The sequence below is a fragment of the Fundulus heteroclitus genome, chromosome 14, assembly GCF_011125445.2.
Source record: "Fundulus heteroclitus isolate FHET01 chromosome 14, MU-UCD_Fhet_4.1, whole genome shotgun sequence".
NCBI classification, from domain to species: domain Eukaryota; kingdom Metazoa; phylum Chordata; class Actinopteri; order Cyprinodontiformes; family Fundulidae; genus Fundulus; species Fundulus heteroclitus.
In genome coordinates this window covers 15,735,550-15,753,773 of record NC_046374.1, presented here as the reverse complement: position 1 = coordinate 15,753,773, position 18,224 = coordinate 15,735,550, and the positions used below count along the sequence as shown (strand labels likewise).

The following is an 18,224-nucleotide window of genomic DNA, read 5'->3' as shown; positions in this document are numbered from 1 at the left end:
GCATGTGATGGGATTAAAGCTTTGTCGATTCAGTGAAAGGCAGAGGTAACAAATCGAAAAAACGAAAGACAAAGCTTGCAATCCTAATAGCTTTGTTGTAGCTTCCAGTTGTTTCTGGGAGCTAAAGCGGTCTGTGAAAAAGCTAAAGAGCGGCCGTAGCGTTTTCTCACAAGCAAAGGGAAAGGACATAGCGTGTTGAGAACGAGGACATTCTGAAACGTTCACACTGTCACTGTGACCCCAGGGCAAACCCAAATTTCTCTCTGAGGCTCCAGCTCCATCCTGTCTTTCCTCCAGTGTGCATGTGTGTCAGGCTGGCAGGACGAAAGCTGGCCGGCAGCAACGTGCAAATATCTGCGCTCCCAGCAGGACTTGAGCAAGCATTCGGGTGATATGTATATGCCGAACCTCCTTTCCAAACAAATCCCTTTATTAATGCAATCACTGAGCCCTGAGATAGCAAGAGTCACCTCCGATCAGGCTCCGAACGCCAACCAAGACTGACTGACTGGCTTTGTTCAAAAGTTTGAGCGAGTTATAGATCCTGAAGGAACACGAGCAGGACGCAGACTGTTTATGCTGCATTTGTTTCTTCTGATGCACAGCAGTTCTGCAGTTTAAGATTACATAAAGCTTCTGGCTGTGACCTAGACAACAATCATCCAGTCGACTCATTACGACACAACCAAAAGGAAGCGCAATGTTTGTCGGAGAGCCAAACAAAAAGATTAAAATGGGAGAGGTCACATCTGTAAAAAAAAAGACACCTCCCTCTTGCTCCCTCGTGTTTCTTCAGCTCAACGGAGATGATTTATGACCTATACTGCTGTTCATGCTGCTGTCCCTGAAGGTGCAATCCCAATAAAGCAGGAACCGTAAAACGTTGATCAAATTCAGTGAGGAGCACGGTCTGCCAGATCCTTCAAGGAGATAGCGAAACATCTGTAACCTGGCGAAAAACAACCCCACATCACTTGTTTTCACTTCAAACAACCCATGAAACCAAGACTGGCTACAAATCCAGCCAAGTCCTCTGATGACTTTCAGATTAATCTGTGCGCTTGGACTAAACCAACTAAGGGAAAATATGATAGGGACTAAAATTTAGCAAACAAGGCTAACTAACTATTTGTAGTATGTTAGCTTAAAAACTTATAATAGGAGCGACAGTGGTGCAGAAGTTAGGGAGTTTGTCCTGCAATTGGTGGGTTGGTGGTTTGATCCCCCACTCTGACCATCTCAGTCGTTGTGTCCTTGGGCAAGACACTTCACCCGCTGATGTATGGCAGCCTGGTCCCTGTCAGTCTGTCATAGGCCGCCGTAGCTACTAACATGGCTCACCACCATAAGGGTGTGAATGTGTGGGTGAATGAACTGTGAACTGTAGTGTGAAGTGCTTTGGAGGTCGTCAGACTAGTTAAAGCCATTTTCCATTATAATAGGAGTGACAAACAGGTCACTCTTTTTAGGGGGGTCAAAAAATGGGGGAGCAAAAACAAGGTAGTTGCTCCATTGGTTAGGGTTAGCATACATCCATACATTTTGGACTGTATAAATAGACCAAAAATGGACCTCAACCACAGGCGTTTCATAGATGTCGACAATCGTTGGGCATAATTCTGGCTCCATTTTCGACCACTCCTCTCGGCAGTCTTGGTATAGATCTTTTAAATTGGCCGGTTAGCTGACAGGGACACAGCTTTTAAACATGACCCAAAAATGACTTTGGACTTCTTAAAATGTTTTTGATGTGTTTTGGATCGTTTAGACGTCCGGTTGTGTCCGAGTTTTAAACTGTCCACCTGATGGTTAAGATGAATTTGGACGTAGTCTTCCTGTCTCATTATTTCACTAAATTTGTATAATTTACCAGCAGCACTGGAAGGGAAACTGACTTCCAGCATGATGCTGCCACCACCACGCCTGACACCTGGAACAGTGTTTTTTAGGTTTGAAAGCCTCATGTGGACTCCTCCAAACGTACGTTTGAACTGTGAAGTTAAAACTTTTCTTCTGGCAGGATTTGGCTTGTCAGAAAATTTCATTACAGCTTAAAAGGCATGGATCAGCTTCAAACTACCTCAGTCCACGGTGATGTTGTAAGGCAAGCTTCACTGTGGACGATACTCCCGTCCATTTAGTGTCAAGTTCATCAATTAGGTGTTTCAACAGAGCCAGGATGACAAACACCCGTCCAAACTGGTGTTGGACTGGTTTGGATTTTAAGCTATGAAACGCCCTCCCCTATAACCCCAAACTTAACCACATTGAGAATCTCTGGATGCTGCTTCCCGTGTCAAGAAAACAACCATTATCGACCTCTACCTATTCTGATCACAGTGGTCAAATATCCAGCCAAAAGTATGCCAGACGTATGGAGACGGCAAAAAAAAAGGATAGTTTCTTCAATTTGGAGGATACCTGGGTTCAAATCCCAGTTGTGTCAGGAAGGGCAATGAGTGTAAAAAACTCTGCCATGTCTGTGTGCAAGTTGCAATGGCTTGTTGTGCTGACCCCTGAAAGCATATAATTGCACCTGTTTACCTTTGACCATATGGGGATAAGAGAAAGTTCAGAATAGATACAAACCTGCACACAGAGCTCTTGTTTTTAAAATTCAGTGCAGCTTTAACACCTCTGGTCAGGACTTTATGTACTAAAATATTTAAATTTCTACGTTTAAAGTCATTATCTCCATTTTGAAAAGTCTGCAGTTACAGGACCCCCTACCCAACCCCACCCCACTCAAAAAAAAAAGTCCAGCTGTGTTTAACCCACAGCTTGATCTTTGAAGTTCCCAAATCACAGGGGAAGGGGGAAGGATATACCTGACCCACCCACATTTTTACCACCTGACTGCTGCCAGCAGGCCAAATGGCAGCTTTGAAGCCTGAGACGGTTGGAGAACAGCAGCCTCCATCTTTGACCTTGAATCCAGCAGGGCCTCTAAAGCCACTTTTATACCACAAACATTTAAATTAGTACTATTTTGTGTTGTTTGTACCTTGTCATGATCACTGGCAGGGGAAGGACTTATATTGTAAGCCTATAAGCACAGACATAAAAGAGGAGAGGAATGACGTGAAATCACCTGACCACTTCACCTTAGTGATAAAATAAATGTGCAAAAACGTTACTATTCTAAGATCTTGGTTAACAGCTGTGGAGCTTTTTTTTATTTTTTATTTTTGAAATGGAAAATCCCCAAAACGATCAGGACCCTTTACAGAATTTGAGTTACATATCAGACCGTAAGGAGAACTCTGCACGAACACACTCAAACAGAGACTTGTGTTTTCGTAGCCTGACACCGGGGCAGCTGACCTTTCCAGGGAGCCGTGTGGGAAACGGCTAACACTGCGGTCATGTTTACTGACATTGTATTAAATCACCGGCATCTCTGCATCCCCTTCGCTGCGCCGGAGGAGAGAGGGCCGCCGTCGGCCCCTGGACCGCTCTCACGGCGGAGAAGGCAGAGTGCGCTTCTCGCCCTATTAATCAATAAACTGTATATCCTGGGTTTATTTTCAGGAACTGGCTTCACGCTTGTAAAAACACGGTCCGGATTGTTAAACAGCTGTCTCGGATGAGGTTTATTACCTTCTCCGCCAGCTCAGCCGCGCGTGGGCGGGACGGATTGGGTGGATATGCATATTTAAATGAATTTAAGAGCCTGCATGTATCAGGCTGTGTTTGAAGCTAGCAGCCAGGCACAGGGCACATTTTGCCTTATGTAAACAGCTCACAGCGCACAAAGAGTCAAATAATAAACACAATTAGAAGCTAGTGTTTACTTTGACTGGATATAGTTAAGACTAACAATAAAGAGGAGCACTAATATTTACACCGGAGAAGCATCCTCTGTTCAGGGTCACGTGATTTATTGTTCGTTTATGTACTGGTCTCTGTTGGCAAATAGCAAACGTCACAGCACTCAGCTGACTCAGAAGGCTTATTTGCAAACGGGTGCTGACATAAAAGACCATTTAAACACAACTTGGGAACAAACTGAGTACAATCCGTCATTCCTTCAGTCATAAAACCACCTTTAGCAGCAATACCTTGTCATGATAATTTTCTGCATAACGATTTAATTTGTCGTGACAATATTGGCTCAGGTCATTTAGGTGTATGCGTATATGTTATGCACCATAGTCTTTCAGTCAGGCGAAGGTCTGGACTTTGACTGGGCCACTCGAGGTCACCTCATTCTACTGCAAAACAAGGTAAAATCATCACTTCTCCACCCAGAGTGACAGCCAGCTACAACTGCTTCCTTAAGGCCATTGCTGACGTCTTTCCTCCCATGCATTGTCTCAATGCAAGCTGCTGGTCTGGATCACAAAGTGACCCAACTGCTGCTTTTATAGAGGCATTATATTTATCGATGATCAGTTGGTTAGGTCTAGGGCCCCCTGGCTACTAAGGAAACACCAAGCGTGCACTTAGTTATTTACTCTACGTATCGACGGTCATAAAGATGTTCTTTTCCCCTGATTGTACAAAGCATAATAATAAAAAAACACCTCCAAGATGGCACAACAGATGGTAGCCTAGGTACTTTGCTTTCTTGTACTGAAACACACCATCACGGGTTTAAAGGAGTAAACAGGCCTGTCGCTCTGATGACTATGGTCATGACATTTTTCATGACCATGGGTCCAGTTGAAGCCTCTAAAGGAGACCACAGGCCTCATGTTGGAGTTTGTTTAGCGGGCAAATGCGTCAGCAGATAATGCGGTCAATGCTGGGTCTACGCTCCATCCTGCGCTACCTCCACCATCCAGGGACGTACCCAGAATCCTGTTTGTAGACTTAAACCGGGCCTTCAAATACTATCAGCCCAGACATCCTCTACCAGGAGCTTACCCACCTCACAGTACCGATCGCCACCCGTCAGTGGATCACCAGCTGACTGACTGGCAGGAGCAAGAACAAGAACCATCCTCACAGGCGTCCCCCAGGGGGGTGTTCTCTTCCAACTTCTCTTCGACCCGTATACTAATGACTCCACCTCAGTGGCTCCTCCTGTAAAAAACCCTGCTATTTGCAGATGACAGCCCGACAATAGACAGGAGGTGTATCGGCAGGTCCACAGGTGCGGTCAGAACCACCTGCAGCTTAACCTACTAAAAACACAGTGAAGATAATGGTGGACCCTCAGGAGAACACCCCCCACACTGCCTCCCCTAACCGTCCTCAACAACTCTGTCTGATCCCGGGAACCACACATTTTTGGACCTTCGATTGTCCTCTCGTATAAGACACTGTTTAGAAGAAAGCCCAGCAGAGACGGTACTTCCTGCAGCAACTCTAGAAGTACGACCTTCCACAGGAGCTGCTGGTCATCTTCTACACTGCCATTATTTAGTCTGCCCTGTGTTCGTCCATCACTGTGTGGTTTGGTTCATCCACAAAACAGGACGGATCTAGACTGCAACAAGCAATCAGGTCCGACGCTGGCCTTTCCATGGCTTGTACAGGTCTATGGCCAGAAGAAGGGCAGCTAGCATCTCTGCGGACTCACACATCCTGGATTTAATCTGTTTAGACTCTTACCTACAGGTCAGGGCTACAAAGCGGCGTTTACAAATTTAACGCCTCCGCAGAGACGATTTGTTCCTCCAAGCAGTTCATCTGATGAACACTTGACAGAGTACTCCGATCGATACCATGCATGTTTTTCACCAATTCAGCCATGTTCATCTCTTTAGTAAAAACACTCTGATAAATTCTGATATTTATAGTTAAAATGTCTTCATTGAGATCAAAGTGGAACCAAAGTCAACGTGCCTTGTCTCTGGTCATAAACTTGGTGAATAAAGCTGAATCTGGTCCAGAAAAACACAACACTGAAAGGCCAGAAAATATAATGGAAACTAAATAAACTACAGAAAAATCCCTAAGGCAAAACAAAATGCTGAAAGAGAAAGAAATTTCCTTATAAGCCGATTAAAATATATAATTTTTTTGTGTTTTATATGATGTTTTCAGGCTCCTAAAGTGTACCCGGTCACATTCCCATATTTTAAAGCCCGAGCTTTAAGATGCTTAGGTTTATTCCTTAAATAGCCATGCTTCAACCCGCAGTTGGATCCCAATTTTAAAAAGTCTGAATACAGAACGTGACCTAGCGCTTTTTATTTCACCACCGGTGACATATTTTGTTCAGCTTTGATAGATTTGTACCAAAGCGAAGAATGAAAACATGTATGACCCATTTGCAGGGTGGGCTTTTTGTGGCTGAGTATTTGCCAGCAGGGCAACATCAACTTGCTGGACTTTCTCCTGGTAACGTGGCAACAGAACTCATGAAAGAAACGGTTTCCTCAAAGGAGACAAAACAATGAAGTGAACAAAATGTCTGGAAAAAGAGAACACTGGCTGAGTGTCCAACAACGAGACTACACGGTGGTGTCAGGAAAAATTAGCATGTCATCCATGGTTACGGGTTATAACGAGCGTTGCTCAGCAGTGTAATAATTGTAGTTTTTAATGTCAGGGATCAAAGAAAAGATGATGCCTGTTAGAAAGTCAACACTTGCTTGCTCACTCTTTAGGCTGAGCCACTGATGTGAAGTGAGTTGCCTTTTTTAAACCTGAATGATTCATAGGTCATCGTTAGGTGACTAATATTCAGGTGGGAAAAAGACATATTTTCAACAAATGTTGAGAATAAAACAGGTTTAAAAAAAGCAGCCGATGTCTTTTTGAAGCCAAAAGAACTATGGCGAAGGATAAAGCTAAAAGAAATGACATACACCGGACTTCTTGGAAGCTAAATATAAAAATGAAAGGTAGCTGGATGTTCGCTCAGATTCTGCCCTGATACTACAACTGAACATTGTATTAGGTGTCAAATGTACAATAAAGTGATTGGCTTTACTAACCACCGGAACTGAACTGAGCAGGATTATAGCTCAAATGAAAAGGGCCGTAATTAAGTGGCCATAAGATGATCAGGGTCACTTTTCCATGCAGACTTTTGGTGCTTTAAGCACTTGAGGAGAGGCGTTTATATGCACCCACCACAGTTAAGTTATGGATGCAATTTCAATGATTCCATCAAATCGTTCTTTCTGCAGCGTTAAATGATTAATAACAGGCATTTCATACAGGAATTGAACGAGGCTTCCAGCAGGACTCAATCATGAGTCATGTCAACTTAAAGGTCCTTCTGAGCGCCTCATTGCTGCATTTTAAAAAGGTTTGGGTGAACGTATGCATATATTTGAGCCTGTGGTTGCATTTTTCACCACAGTGTATGTGGATTAGGCAAAAATCCTTAGCGCCCAATTCTTGTTGTTGTTGTTTATTTTATTTTTTTTAAATCACTGCAGTTGTGTGCCGTGTAACCAATCCACCCTGGCAAATAAAACAACTCTCACAATTCATTAAAAGCCCAACATGAACCGTGCCTTTGAGGAGCGCACGGACACCTCTGACCGCAAACGTTAATAAAAGCAAATGAACTAGCTGGAGCACAGTTTTTCAGTTTTAATTAGTGCCCCCCAAAAGTGTTGCATACAAAGCCGCTGTGACAACACGAGGCACGTAAAAAGGTAGGTGGTGGGTCTGTGTTTAACGCTGGCCGTTACGGCCCAGCGTGAAGGGGCTGCTCAATCTGTTCCGTCAGTAAAGCCGAGTTAAAGACAGATGCATCTAGCTGGAAATCCTGCTCCTGTTAGGTTATGTCAATACTATAGTTAGTGGGGTGCATAAAAGTGCATACAGTGACTAACAAATGTATTCATACCCCTTTTGTCCCAGTAAAGCAGTAAAATAATAAAAATACTAATTGTATGTGATAACTGTTGAGCGACTGGAAGATAATTCAGGGTTTTTGGCTTTTTTTAAATATATATATATATATAACAAATACAAATTTGACCATTTAGCCGTGGAAACTGATGCTATAGTTTGAAGAGCCGTGTTTCAAATGCAACAGCCACCAGCTTTGATCATGCAGAGACCGAAATCTTAGCCCGCCGCTCTCGGCAGCATAGGTCAAGCTCCGTCAGATTTAATGGAGAGCGTCCGTGAGCATCATCCCAGGTCCTCAATTGGACCAAGATCTGGACATTGACTGGGCCGTTCTGGATTAATGTGCTTTCATCCAATCAACGGCTGGTGGGTGAAGCCCCAGACCCAGTCGTCTCAGGTGCTTTTGGGCGCCTCTAACAGGTTTTCTTCCACGACGGTGCTATAGTCTACCTTCTTATCCACTAAGTCTGGTTTAACTGACCCTGTTTAAGAAAAGCATCCCGACTGCATGATGCTGCCACCAGCGCGTTTCACCATAGTGCTTTCAGAGTAATGCAGCACTAGTCCCACTGTTTTAGCATGCAAGCTGAAAGACTTCACTTTGCTCCCATTTTACCCACATTTTTATTTATTTTTTCTGGCTTGGACCTTCCAAATACCCATTATTTTGTGTCGGTCTGCAACACCAAAAGAGGCTTGTGGGTGTGATGGAACCAAATAAAGGGTTGTGGGATGTTTTTTGTTTTTGCGATGGCACCACATGCGTACAGCTCCCCCCCACCACGACGTCCTTCATAAAATAAAAGTTAATGATCCTGCGTCTTTAAAGGACGATCCAGCCCTGCGTTCCGGTCATGGCAGGCATTCCTCAGCAATATACAGGAAGGAAAGGGTGAGAGAGAGAAAAAAAATGCATCGCTCTCCCATCACTGCGCAGGGCTTTCCTCGGCTTTCCCCGAGAAAACCACTGGGGACCCGAGGGGAAGCGAGGAGGAGGAGGAGGAGAGGAAGAGGAGGCTGCGTGTTAAATCATGCACATATATTCACAGATATAGCGACATAAAAACAACAACATAGGCAGGCAAAGGGAGGGGGGGGGGCGATCTCACCTGTGGTGGCTACATTTGCAGCATCAGACGAGTGGCTTGGCAGATCGCTGGAGCAGGAGCACTCCGAGCCCAGTACCGCATAGATGACGAGTCCACGTAGCAATACATTTACAACCATATAACTCATGGTGGAAATTAGGAGAAGAGTGGGGGGAAGAAATGTGGGGATTCGTATCCTGTGATGGGTCAATCGATTATAAAGACACACGGAAAATATGTCAAAATTCACACAGCAGTAGGCAGGGGAGGGAAATACAGAAGAATTATAAGTCGAATATGCGGTGTCACGAAAAAAATAGACACCTGTAATGAGGGGAGGGAGGGGGGCAGGCTATCGGGAAATAGTAATTAGTGGTGGGTCAAAAAGGGGAGCTAAGGGGTGCTTCTAATGGCTTCAGAGGGGTCCACCCCATGTCTAATTTTATACATTTAAAAACGCGTATTAGCTTCCAAATAATAATAATAATAATAATAATCCGCAGGAAAGAGCCCTCGCTCACTATGACGCTACAAAAAATAAATACATTAAATTAAATAAGCAACACACCGTGGAGCTAGAATTAGCCACACACACACACACGCAAAAAAAAAAAGAAAGTGCTGATTTAAATCCTTAGGTTAAGAGGTGCGAGTTGGAGGAAAAGCAGTCCGTGTACTTCCCACGTACAGTAGTGTACCGACACCGGCATATTCCGCCTCTTCGCGTCGAGCAAATAATAATAATAATAATAATAATAATAATAATAAAGAAAAACAACAACAAAAAAATCTCCCCCGGTGCATCAGATATTATCCATTCCTCCGCTCCTCTGCTTGTAGCCGCTCTCTCCGAGCTGGGAGTCGGTCGGTCGCACACGACATCCGCCTACTTCCCGAATGAAGTTTTTCAAGTCAGCTCTTCGTGGCTCTCCGTGACACTGTATCCTCCCGTCATGTTATCAGCTGCTGCTGCTGCTGCTGCTGCTGCTCGCTACGCTTCGCCTCGCCGGCTGGCTGATGGAGACCAGCGGGAGAAGGAAGTCGGTATGCAAAGAGGCTTGACGTGACGAAAAAGGACGGGGAGGGGTGAGGGCGTTCAATTTGCCTCCAAATGCCCTCGCGTGCGGGACAGGGACACCACCTGACCAGGAAGGACTTTTCTGTGTTACTGTTTTTTTTTTTTTTTTTTTGTTTTTTTTACCTGTATGAAGGTAATTAAGCTAGCGCTCTGTGTTTACTTTAGCCAAGAAAATAAATAAATAAATAAATTACAAATAAATAAACACCCACACAAGAACCTCTGGAAGCCCCCTCCAGAAACCTAACTTTAAGCGCTGGTGGGTTTTCTCCCACAGTGAGTGAAGCGGCGAAGGATGAGCACGTTTTTCTCAGCCGCCTCATTGTTCTCCTCCGCCGGCCCGTCCAAGTTTTCCTCCCCCGGCCGAGCGATGCCATTGGCTGGGCGGCCCCGACATGGCAGCGTCTGATTGGCTGCCTCCCACGGCACAGCCGTCCGTGTGTTTTTAAAGATGCTCCGCGCGGAACAAAAGGGACGTTGTTGTTACTGAGGCTGCTACAGGACTGTCTCAGAAAATTAGAATATTGTGATAAAGTTCTTTATTTTCTGTAATGCAATTGAAAAACATGAAATGTCATACATTCTGGATTCATTACAAATCAACTGAAATATCGCAAGCCTTTTATTGTTTTAATATCGCTGATTATGGGCTTACAGCTTAAGAAACCCAAATATCCTATCTCAAAATATTAGAATACCGTGAAAAAGTATACTAGTAGGCTATTCAACTAATCACTTGAATCGTCTAATTAACTCGAAACACTGCAGGGTTTCCTGAGCCTTGAAAAACACTCAGCTTGGTTCAGTAAACTAAATCACAAGTATGGTAGTGGTTAAGAGACGACATAAGATTCTCACAGTAACTGGTGTACTGACCATGGCATTACTGTCCTTGATTGGCCTGCCAATTCCCCTGACCTGAACCCCAAAGAGAATTTGTGGGGTATTGTGAAGAAGAAGCTGAAAGACACCAGACCCAACAATGCAAATGAGCTAAAGGCCGCTATTGAAGCATCCTGGGCATCCATAACACCTCAGCAATGCCACAGGCTGATTGCCTCCATGCCACGCCGCATTGATGCAGTAATCTGTGCAAAAGGATTCCCAACCAAGTACTGAGTGCATTAATGAACATTTTCAAATGTTTGATTTTGTTCTGCTGTTATAATTTTTTTTTTTACTTGGTCTGAGGAAATATTCTAATATTTTGAGATAGGATTTTTGAGTTTTCTTCAGCTGTAAGCCATAATCAGCGATATTAAAACAATAAAAGGCTTGCGATATTTCAGTTGATTTGTAATGAATCCAGAATGTATGACATTTCATGTTTTTTAATTGCATTACAGAAAATAAAGAACTTTATCACAATATTCTAATTTTCTGAGACAGTCCTGTACGTAGGGTCGTAGGGGGGGCTGAATTTGAAGCCGGCTAAATGGGCGCATGTCGCTTTTAAACGAAATTAATCTGATGATGCAATTAATGTTTAATAAACAAAAACTACAGAAAAGAAGATGTTTCAATTGTGACACTATCCTCTCTCCAACGACGCTCTCTAGGGCAGGGGCCAGCAACCTTTACAGTCCAAAGAGCCATTTTGCCTACAGTCCACTTGAATTAAACTCGTTCAGAGCCGCAAATGTGGCCTGACCTTTTGAAAAAAACACAAGTTATAATTTTTGATAAAGATCTACTGTAGGAAATATGTTGTCATCGCTCTTTTTAGTCTATTCGAGGTCTAAAAAAAAGAAGACGGACAATGGATAATGATGTAGCCTGAAGAAAAATCAGTTTCCAACATAATGAAAAAATATTGATTTAAAATTAAATATTACTGGCACATTTAGCATCATTCTGTTGTGTAAATTAAAAGCAATTATTCCAAGAAAAAACGGCTAAAACCTGCATTTATTATCATTATTACATTTAAATACCATAAGCAAAATACAATTTGTAGCCAAAGTTATTAAGAGTCACTTGCGGCTCCAGAGCCACAGGTTGCAGACCCCTGCTCTAGGTAGATCCCCTGTTATGTGTCACTGCAGGGAGTGGTTTTCTGAAACAGGAACATCATCAGAGATGGTGCGCCACAGTCATTATTACCTTAAAATACAATTTTCTTTACTTTCTTTGAGGAATCAATAATCAGTGCATTTAGGAAGTTTAAACAGTACGTTGTATTTTATAAAAATTCTAGAGGACTTAATTAGCAGTCTCAGAGAAAGTGAAACTGAAAAACCGATGTGGCTGGCTAGTCTGGCTGGCTGAAATGGTACTTTTTTTTCTATGGCCGCTGCATGGTTGAATGTCTGACAACGCTCTGGAATCCCTCGTATCAGATGACGGCTGTTGACCCGGGGCATCATCACTGAACCAGGTGGGGTCTGATGGACCTAAACACTAGAGACGCTCTAGTGATTTCCTCTCTAGTGCCTACTAGAGGAGGTCGGGTCCTCAGGCCACCATCATGAAGTTTATTTCTAATGGTTTGGTGAGAGACATTCACAGCAGTGGTCAGCTGGAGGTCACTTTGTATGGGTTTAGCATTGCTCATCCTGCTCCGCATACCACAAAGGAACAGATAGTTGTCCTGCTTAAGGATAAAGCATACAGTCATATGGCTCAAAAGTTTGGGGTCAATTAGAAATGTCCATATATTTTTGAAGAGAAGCCACATTTTCTTCCATTAAAGTATTCAGAAATACAATCTATTGTCAAAGTGGTATTCTGTCCATTATGGAGTGGCCAGCGCAGTCACCAGATCTCCACCCTATTGAGCTGTTGTGGGAGCAGCTTGACCATATGGTGTGTGTATAGTGCCCATCAAGCCAATCCAACCTGTGGGAGGTGCTTCAGGAAGCAAGGGGAGACATTTCCTCAGATTACTTCAACAAACTGACAGGCTAGAATGTCTGCTTTAATTACCTGCAAGTGAAAAGCAAACTTTGGAGGAAAAAAACATTTTTAGTAAAAATCAGTATTTGTAACCTTGTCAATGTCTTGACTATATTTCCTATTTATTTTACACAATTATATATATATATATATATATATATATATATATATATATATATATATATATATATATATATATATATATATATTAGGGCTGGGCAAGTTAACGCGTTAATTTCGCGTTAACTCATTAGACTATTAACGGCGATATTTTCTTTAACGCGCGTTAACGCATGTTGGTCACATGCTTTTATTTTGTGAAGGTCTGTTGCTGCGGTGTAGGGGTTTGAATCAGAACAGTAGGTGGCGATAATGCGCCAATAACCTCGCTGTCAGCCAAGCCTCAGATTCAAAGAGGAAGAAAGGTGCTGGCCGGAAAAAAACACAGCTGACATGCGGAAGGCGGTGTTTCCCGCAGGTACCGCGAGCGAGCTTAGGCGAGGCGAGGCGGTGAGTTGGCGGCCGGAACAAGTTTTGTGCGGAGCGGAGCGGGGGGGTCTGCATCGACGCCGTCGGTGAAGTCGCTTCTCGTTTCAAAGTATCCATGTATTTTTGCCTGTTTTCCCCCTGCCATTCACTATATGCGCGCGAGAAAGCAACAACAAAAAACCGCGTGTCAACGTCAAATAAACGCAAGCATATCGAGTTAGCAAGCATTTCAGTTTAAAGTTCTTCCAGCATGGAATATGACAGAAACAAGTTAGTTGTAACCACTGCCAAGTTAAACTTTGGTATTGAACATAAAATGGTAATGCTGCTCCCTGCTGTCACCTCAGAAATTGCCTGTTTTTGGTAGATTTTTTCCCCATAAAGAGAATTCCCTGTCAGTGGCAATAAGCTTTAATTTATTATTATTGCTATTTTTTGTTTTACATGTTTAAGTTGAGCTTTACACTAAATATGTGTTACTGATAAGTGCTACAAATGTTACAACACTTTTGTTCATATGGCAGCAGAACATTAAAATAAAAGTGCTCTTTACACTACTTTTGAATTCATTCTTGGAGTTTGTAAATACAATGCGATTAATCGCGATTAATCAGTGCGATTAATCGCGATTAAATATTTTAATCGTTGCCCAGCCCTAATATATATATATATATGATCAAGCTAGATCAGTTAAACAGGGTAAATGAAAAATGCAGTTTTGGATGGATTTAATTTTTTAGGAGAAAAGGTTAGAAACTTGGCACTCTAGACTTTCACTAGGCCATTTCAAAACCCTGATTTAATTTATATTGTATTTTTTTTTTCTTCAATTGACAAAATATTCTTTCCCTAAAGTCTTGGAGTTCATCGAGATCTTTTAGTAAACGTGAAATGGGCCTTGGTTTATCTTTGGTGAGAAATGGTTTTGGCCTTAGAATTTCCACATGAATGTCATTTTTGCCCTAGTCTCTTCTTTTAAAAAAAAAAAATTAACAAACATGCCTTAACTAAGTCATAACCACAGTGCTTTAGATGTTGTTCAGGGTTCTTCTTGTGTTCTCCTACATAGTGATGCGCTCTCCCCACAAGGGAAACATGTGTTAGAAAATGGATGGATGGATGGTTCTCACTTTGGTCCACTTGACTACCAAAGCCTTACATCTGTTCCTTTAGAGTCCGGCAAGATGTGATGCTCACTGAGATATTTTGGCCTACCTCATGTTGTCAGACGGGTTCATTCTAAGGGCTTGAGCAGTTTCCCCATCTTAATAAATTACATAATTTGAAAGCACATTTTGTATTCACACAGGATATCTCCAAACACGGCAGCTGCAAGAACTGCAAGGTGAAAGAGACATCATGACGGGAGAAAAAAACAGAATAGGATGGTCAAAGAGTGGAAAGATGGGGGAGTAGCATCAGAAATACGTACTAGGATGTGATCATCTGAACCATGTGTTTCAAAAAAACAAAAACAGAAGAAGCGTGTTAGGGGGTAAATTAGTTTTTCTGGTCCCTGTAATTAAAAAAAATCTAAGCTCATCAAGTGCCACGTTGCTTCGTATCATTCGGAGCAAGACATCAAAGCACACATCGACGTCCAGACATCTAGTGAGATCGCTTTGCTTGATTCGGATTTCAGAGGGAAATCTGTCAGCGGCGGCCAGCCTCCTCGCGTGTTGATGGACAGAGGGCACGCTGCCCTGCAATGCAACGAGTCGGCCACCAGGAGGGACTGCGGTATGAGTAAATCACCACAGCAGGTACATGTTGCAGGATCAAAAGACTTGTGGGGGCCCCAAGGAGAGGCATGACTGATAAAAAGAGTCAGCCGTGGGAGTGCTAGTAAACAGGTGGCAGATGAAGCTGAATCCAAGAGGGCGTGGGCGGGGGTGGGGGGTGGAAGACGACGACGAAAGAGAAGAACAGCATAATTCGATACGAGACCGCAGAGAGGGGCAGCAGGAGATGAGGGAGGCGGCCAAGAACGAGGGCATATACTACATGTGGGGTGGGGGCTCATTTGGAAAAGATTGCTGCGGGCCTCCAGCATACACCTTCTGCCTGTCCAAACATTTATCTTGTCACACGACCCGACAGAAATATTCAGCGAAGAAGCACACACAGGAACAGCACAGAGGACTCGGCCAGGATTCACTTTATAATCTTTATTTGGAAAAAAAACAAAACAATTTTTGTTGCAGCACAGCATAAAATGCATGACACCGATTTCCAAAGAACGAAAATGCCACGATGAATCTTTCATAATTTAAGGTCACACAAGTAAAAAATAAATAAATACGCCTCAATATTGGCACTGAAGGTGCTAAACATCCATCAAGAGTGCAGCAACCCTTCATAAATGCAACAAACTGCATATAGACAGGGGCTTGTACATTACACATACAGCACTGTTATCTACAGAGTCCTCCACACAAGCTGCCCCTCCACCACCATATTGATTTGAGGGTATGATGCGTAAAAAAATAAATAAAATAAATTAGTGGTTTTACTGCCATGCTATAACAATAAACTAAAAAACATAGTAAAATTGAAATTTGAGGGAATTTATCAAGAGGGAAAATCCTACATTAAGAAATTACAGTTTTTTTTGGTTTGCTTTTGACAAAATCACAGGTATTACAGATATTCGCACCTGCATCAATTCTCATAAAATAACCATTAATAAAGAAGTCTTTTAAATACATTTTTGTTTAGTAATCCACGAGTTTCCCTAGGTTATAGACTTGATGGGATACAGAGGCCCGTTTCTTTTAGCCACTCTTGAAAAGGGGTAGGACGAGAGGTGAGGGATCAGTGGCTTAAGCCGGGCGTACACTGTACGAGTTTTTCAGTGGTGGTACTTATATACATCTCAAACTGTGCGACGGAACCTCGGGGTTTAAAAAGTTCACCGCTCACGATCTGTGCGGCGCGACGCTCGGACGAGACCGGACTGCTCACACTGTACGTCGTGTCCCCTCTGGGACCACTCGCTGTGGGGACAGAGGCAGGCGAGCGACGGTGGGTGAACAGGGACCCAGCGGCCGCGTGGCACGGCAGGTCGCCTGGCCCGCACCCCCCCCCCAGCAAGCGGAGGAGTGCCGAAACAGGCGGCCAGCGCGTTGAGCGGACCGCGGAGGAGTGCCGAAACAGGCGGACCGCTGAGGAGTGCCGAAACAGGCGGCCAGCGCGTTGCGCGGACCGGACGGCTCGCCCTCCCCAACACCGGCCGGAGGTTGCTTCCGCTGGCGGGGACGGAGAGGAGGGGAGGGCGCCCCCTCGTAGCTCTGCTTGAACAGCAGGATGCGCTCACGAAAACCTCACGACAGCCGACTGAATTTCAAACATGTTTGATTTTCACCGATCGTCCGATTCCTGATCTGGAGGTAGTCGTGAGAAGCCAGTCCCCCCTCCTCCCCCCCTCTACGATCAAGCTGAAATTCGGCCCGATTCAAAAAATGCTCGCACGACTGAAGAATCGGCCCGAAAAGGGGAAAAACTCGTACAGTGTACGCCCGGCTTTACAAGGAAGCGGCTACTCACCCAAACTTGCCCACTTCTACAGTCAGGGCAATAAAAAAATTTTTTTTAGAAACAACTGGGACTGCGACTAACATGGCTGCTGAATAAGCTCACCTGCTGTGTGGGAAGCATGTCAGGGGAAAAAAGCCTTTTCTTGTCCTACCATCACAAACATGTAAAGTTTGCAAAATGCTTCTGGGACTTTAACTGGAACCGTGAGCTTTGGTCAGGTTAGACTTTGGGCCAGACGTGAAGTGAACGGGGCCGATTATACCGCCTGCGATTCCCTGGGAGTGCGTCTCTGACAGTCTGACCGAGAGAGGCCAGGGGTGTGTGTTCTTGTCGGACCTATGCATTAAAGTCATGAGTCAGACAGGAGGTGAGACACGGTGGCAAAGTGAAACGCATCCGTTTTGGGGAACATTTGAAAATAAGATCTACTCGCAACGGAAACAGTGTACACTTTCCCGTGGTTGAAACACAACAGCTCTGAAAAACAGTAAACAGGCGATATCCTTTGAGCTCCTTTAGGCAGTAACTGCAACTTTGTGATCCCTGCCACTCCGGCTGGTGTTTATGGCGTCGGGATTTTCGCGCGAATACTTGATATCGCGAGTCCAGAGGTCTGTAGAGAGGCCGTCTACTCGGAGCCTGCGTGTTCTGAAGAGATCGGATCGAAGTGGGAACAGTCGTTTTTTGACCTTCAGGGTGTTTTCAAACCTGCGGTGTTTGGCCAGTTTAAAACCGCCTCTGGTTTCGTTTGTCTATATGTGAACGCAGCAATGACACTAGTGCGCGCACCAAAACAACCCTTTCAATACCGCGTGCAGGAAGTGGTCTCGGTACGGCTCCGAGCAAACTCTAGAGCGGTTTGTTCATGGTGTGAATCTGACACAACTACCAGGCGTACGCTGCCGGCTTGGTCCCTTAAGGTCCGTTCACGTTGAACACAATGTGGCAACCTGAGCGACAAACTTCCATGTCATCGCTATTTACAGGTGCGACACAGGAGCGACGCAACGCAAAGGGATGCAACAGAAGAGTTTCTAGCAATGCCAAAGGGTGTTTTGCCGATTAAAGCGAGGCCAGAGCAACGCAACGCCTGCGATGGATGCAAAGCGACAGTCTTTGGGAGTTGAAAAATCTGAACTTTTGTGTCTTTGTGAACTGGATGTGGCTGCAACGCGGAGTGAAGGACTGCAGCGGAGACGAATCAGTCTTCATTCAACATGGAAGAGAAGCTGATAGAGGCGGTCTGCGGTCGGCCTGAGTTGTGTGACTCAACCGGTTATTACTGCCGAAATCAGTCCAGAAAGGACCAAGTCTGGAGAAAAGGCTGGAGTGGCAGGGAAGTGAAGGTGTCTCTAGATAGCGCCAGCGATATG

At 44.2% G+C, this 18,224-nt stretch overlaps 1 protein-coding gene across 1 annotated transcript in view; it reads right to left on the bottom strand.

The window, feature by feature from the left end:
• Positions 1 to 10,046, bottom strand: part of LOC118556534 (stromal interaction molecule 2-like) — a 53,949-nt gene extending 43,903 nt beyond the window's left edge. Inside the window, exon 1 of the mRNA XM_036147017.1 lies at positions 8,874 to 10,046. Coding sequence (XP_036002910.1) covers positions 8,874 to 9,000 — 127 coding nt within the window. The 5' untranslated portion in view covers positions 9,001 to 10,046. The remainder of the gene's footprint in view (positions 1 to 8,873) is intronic.
• Positions 10,047 to 18,224: the final 8,178 nt, after the last annotated feature.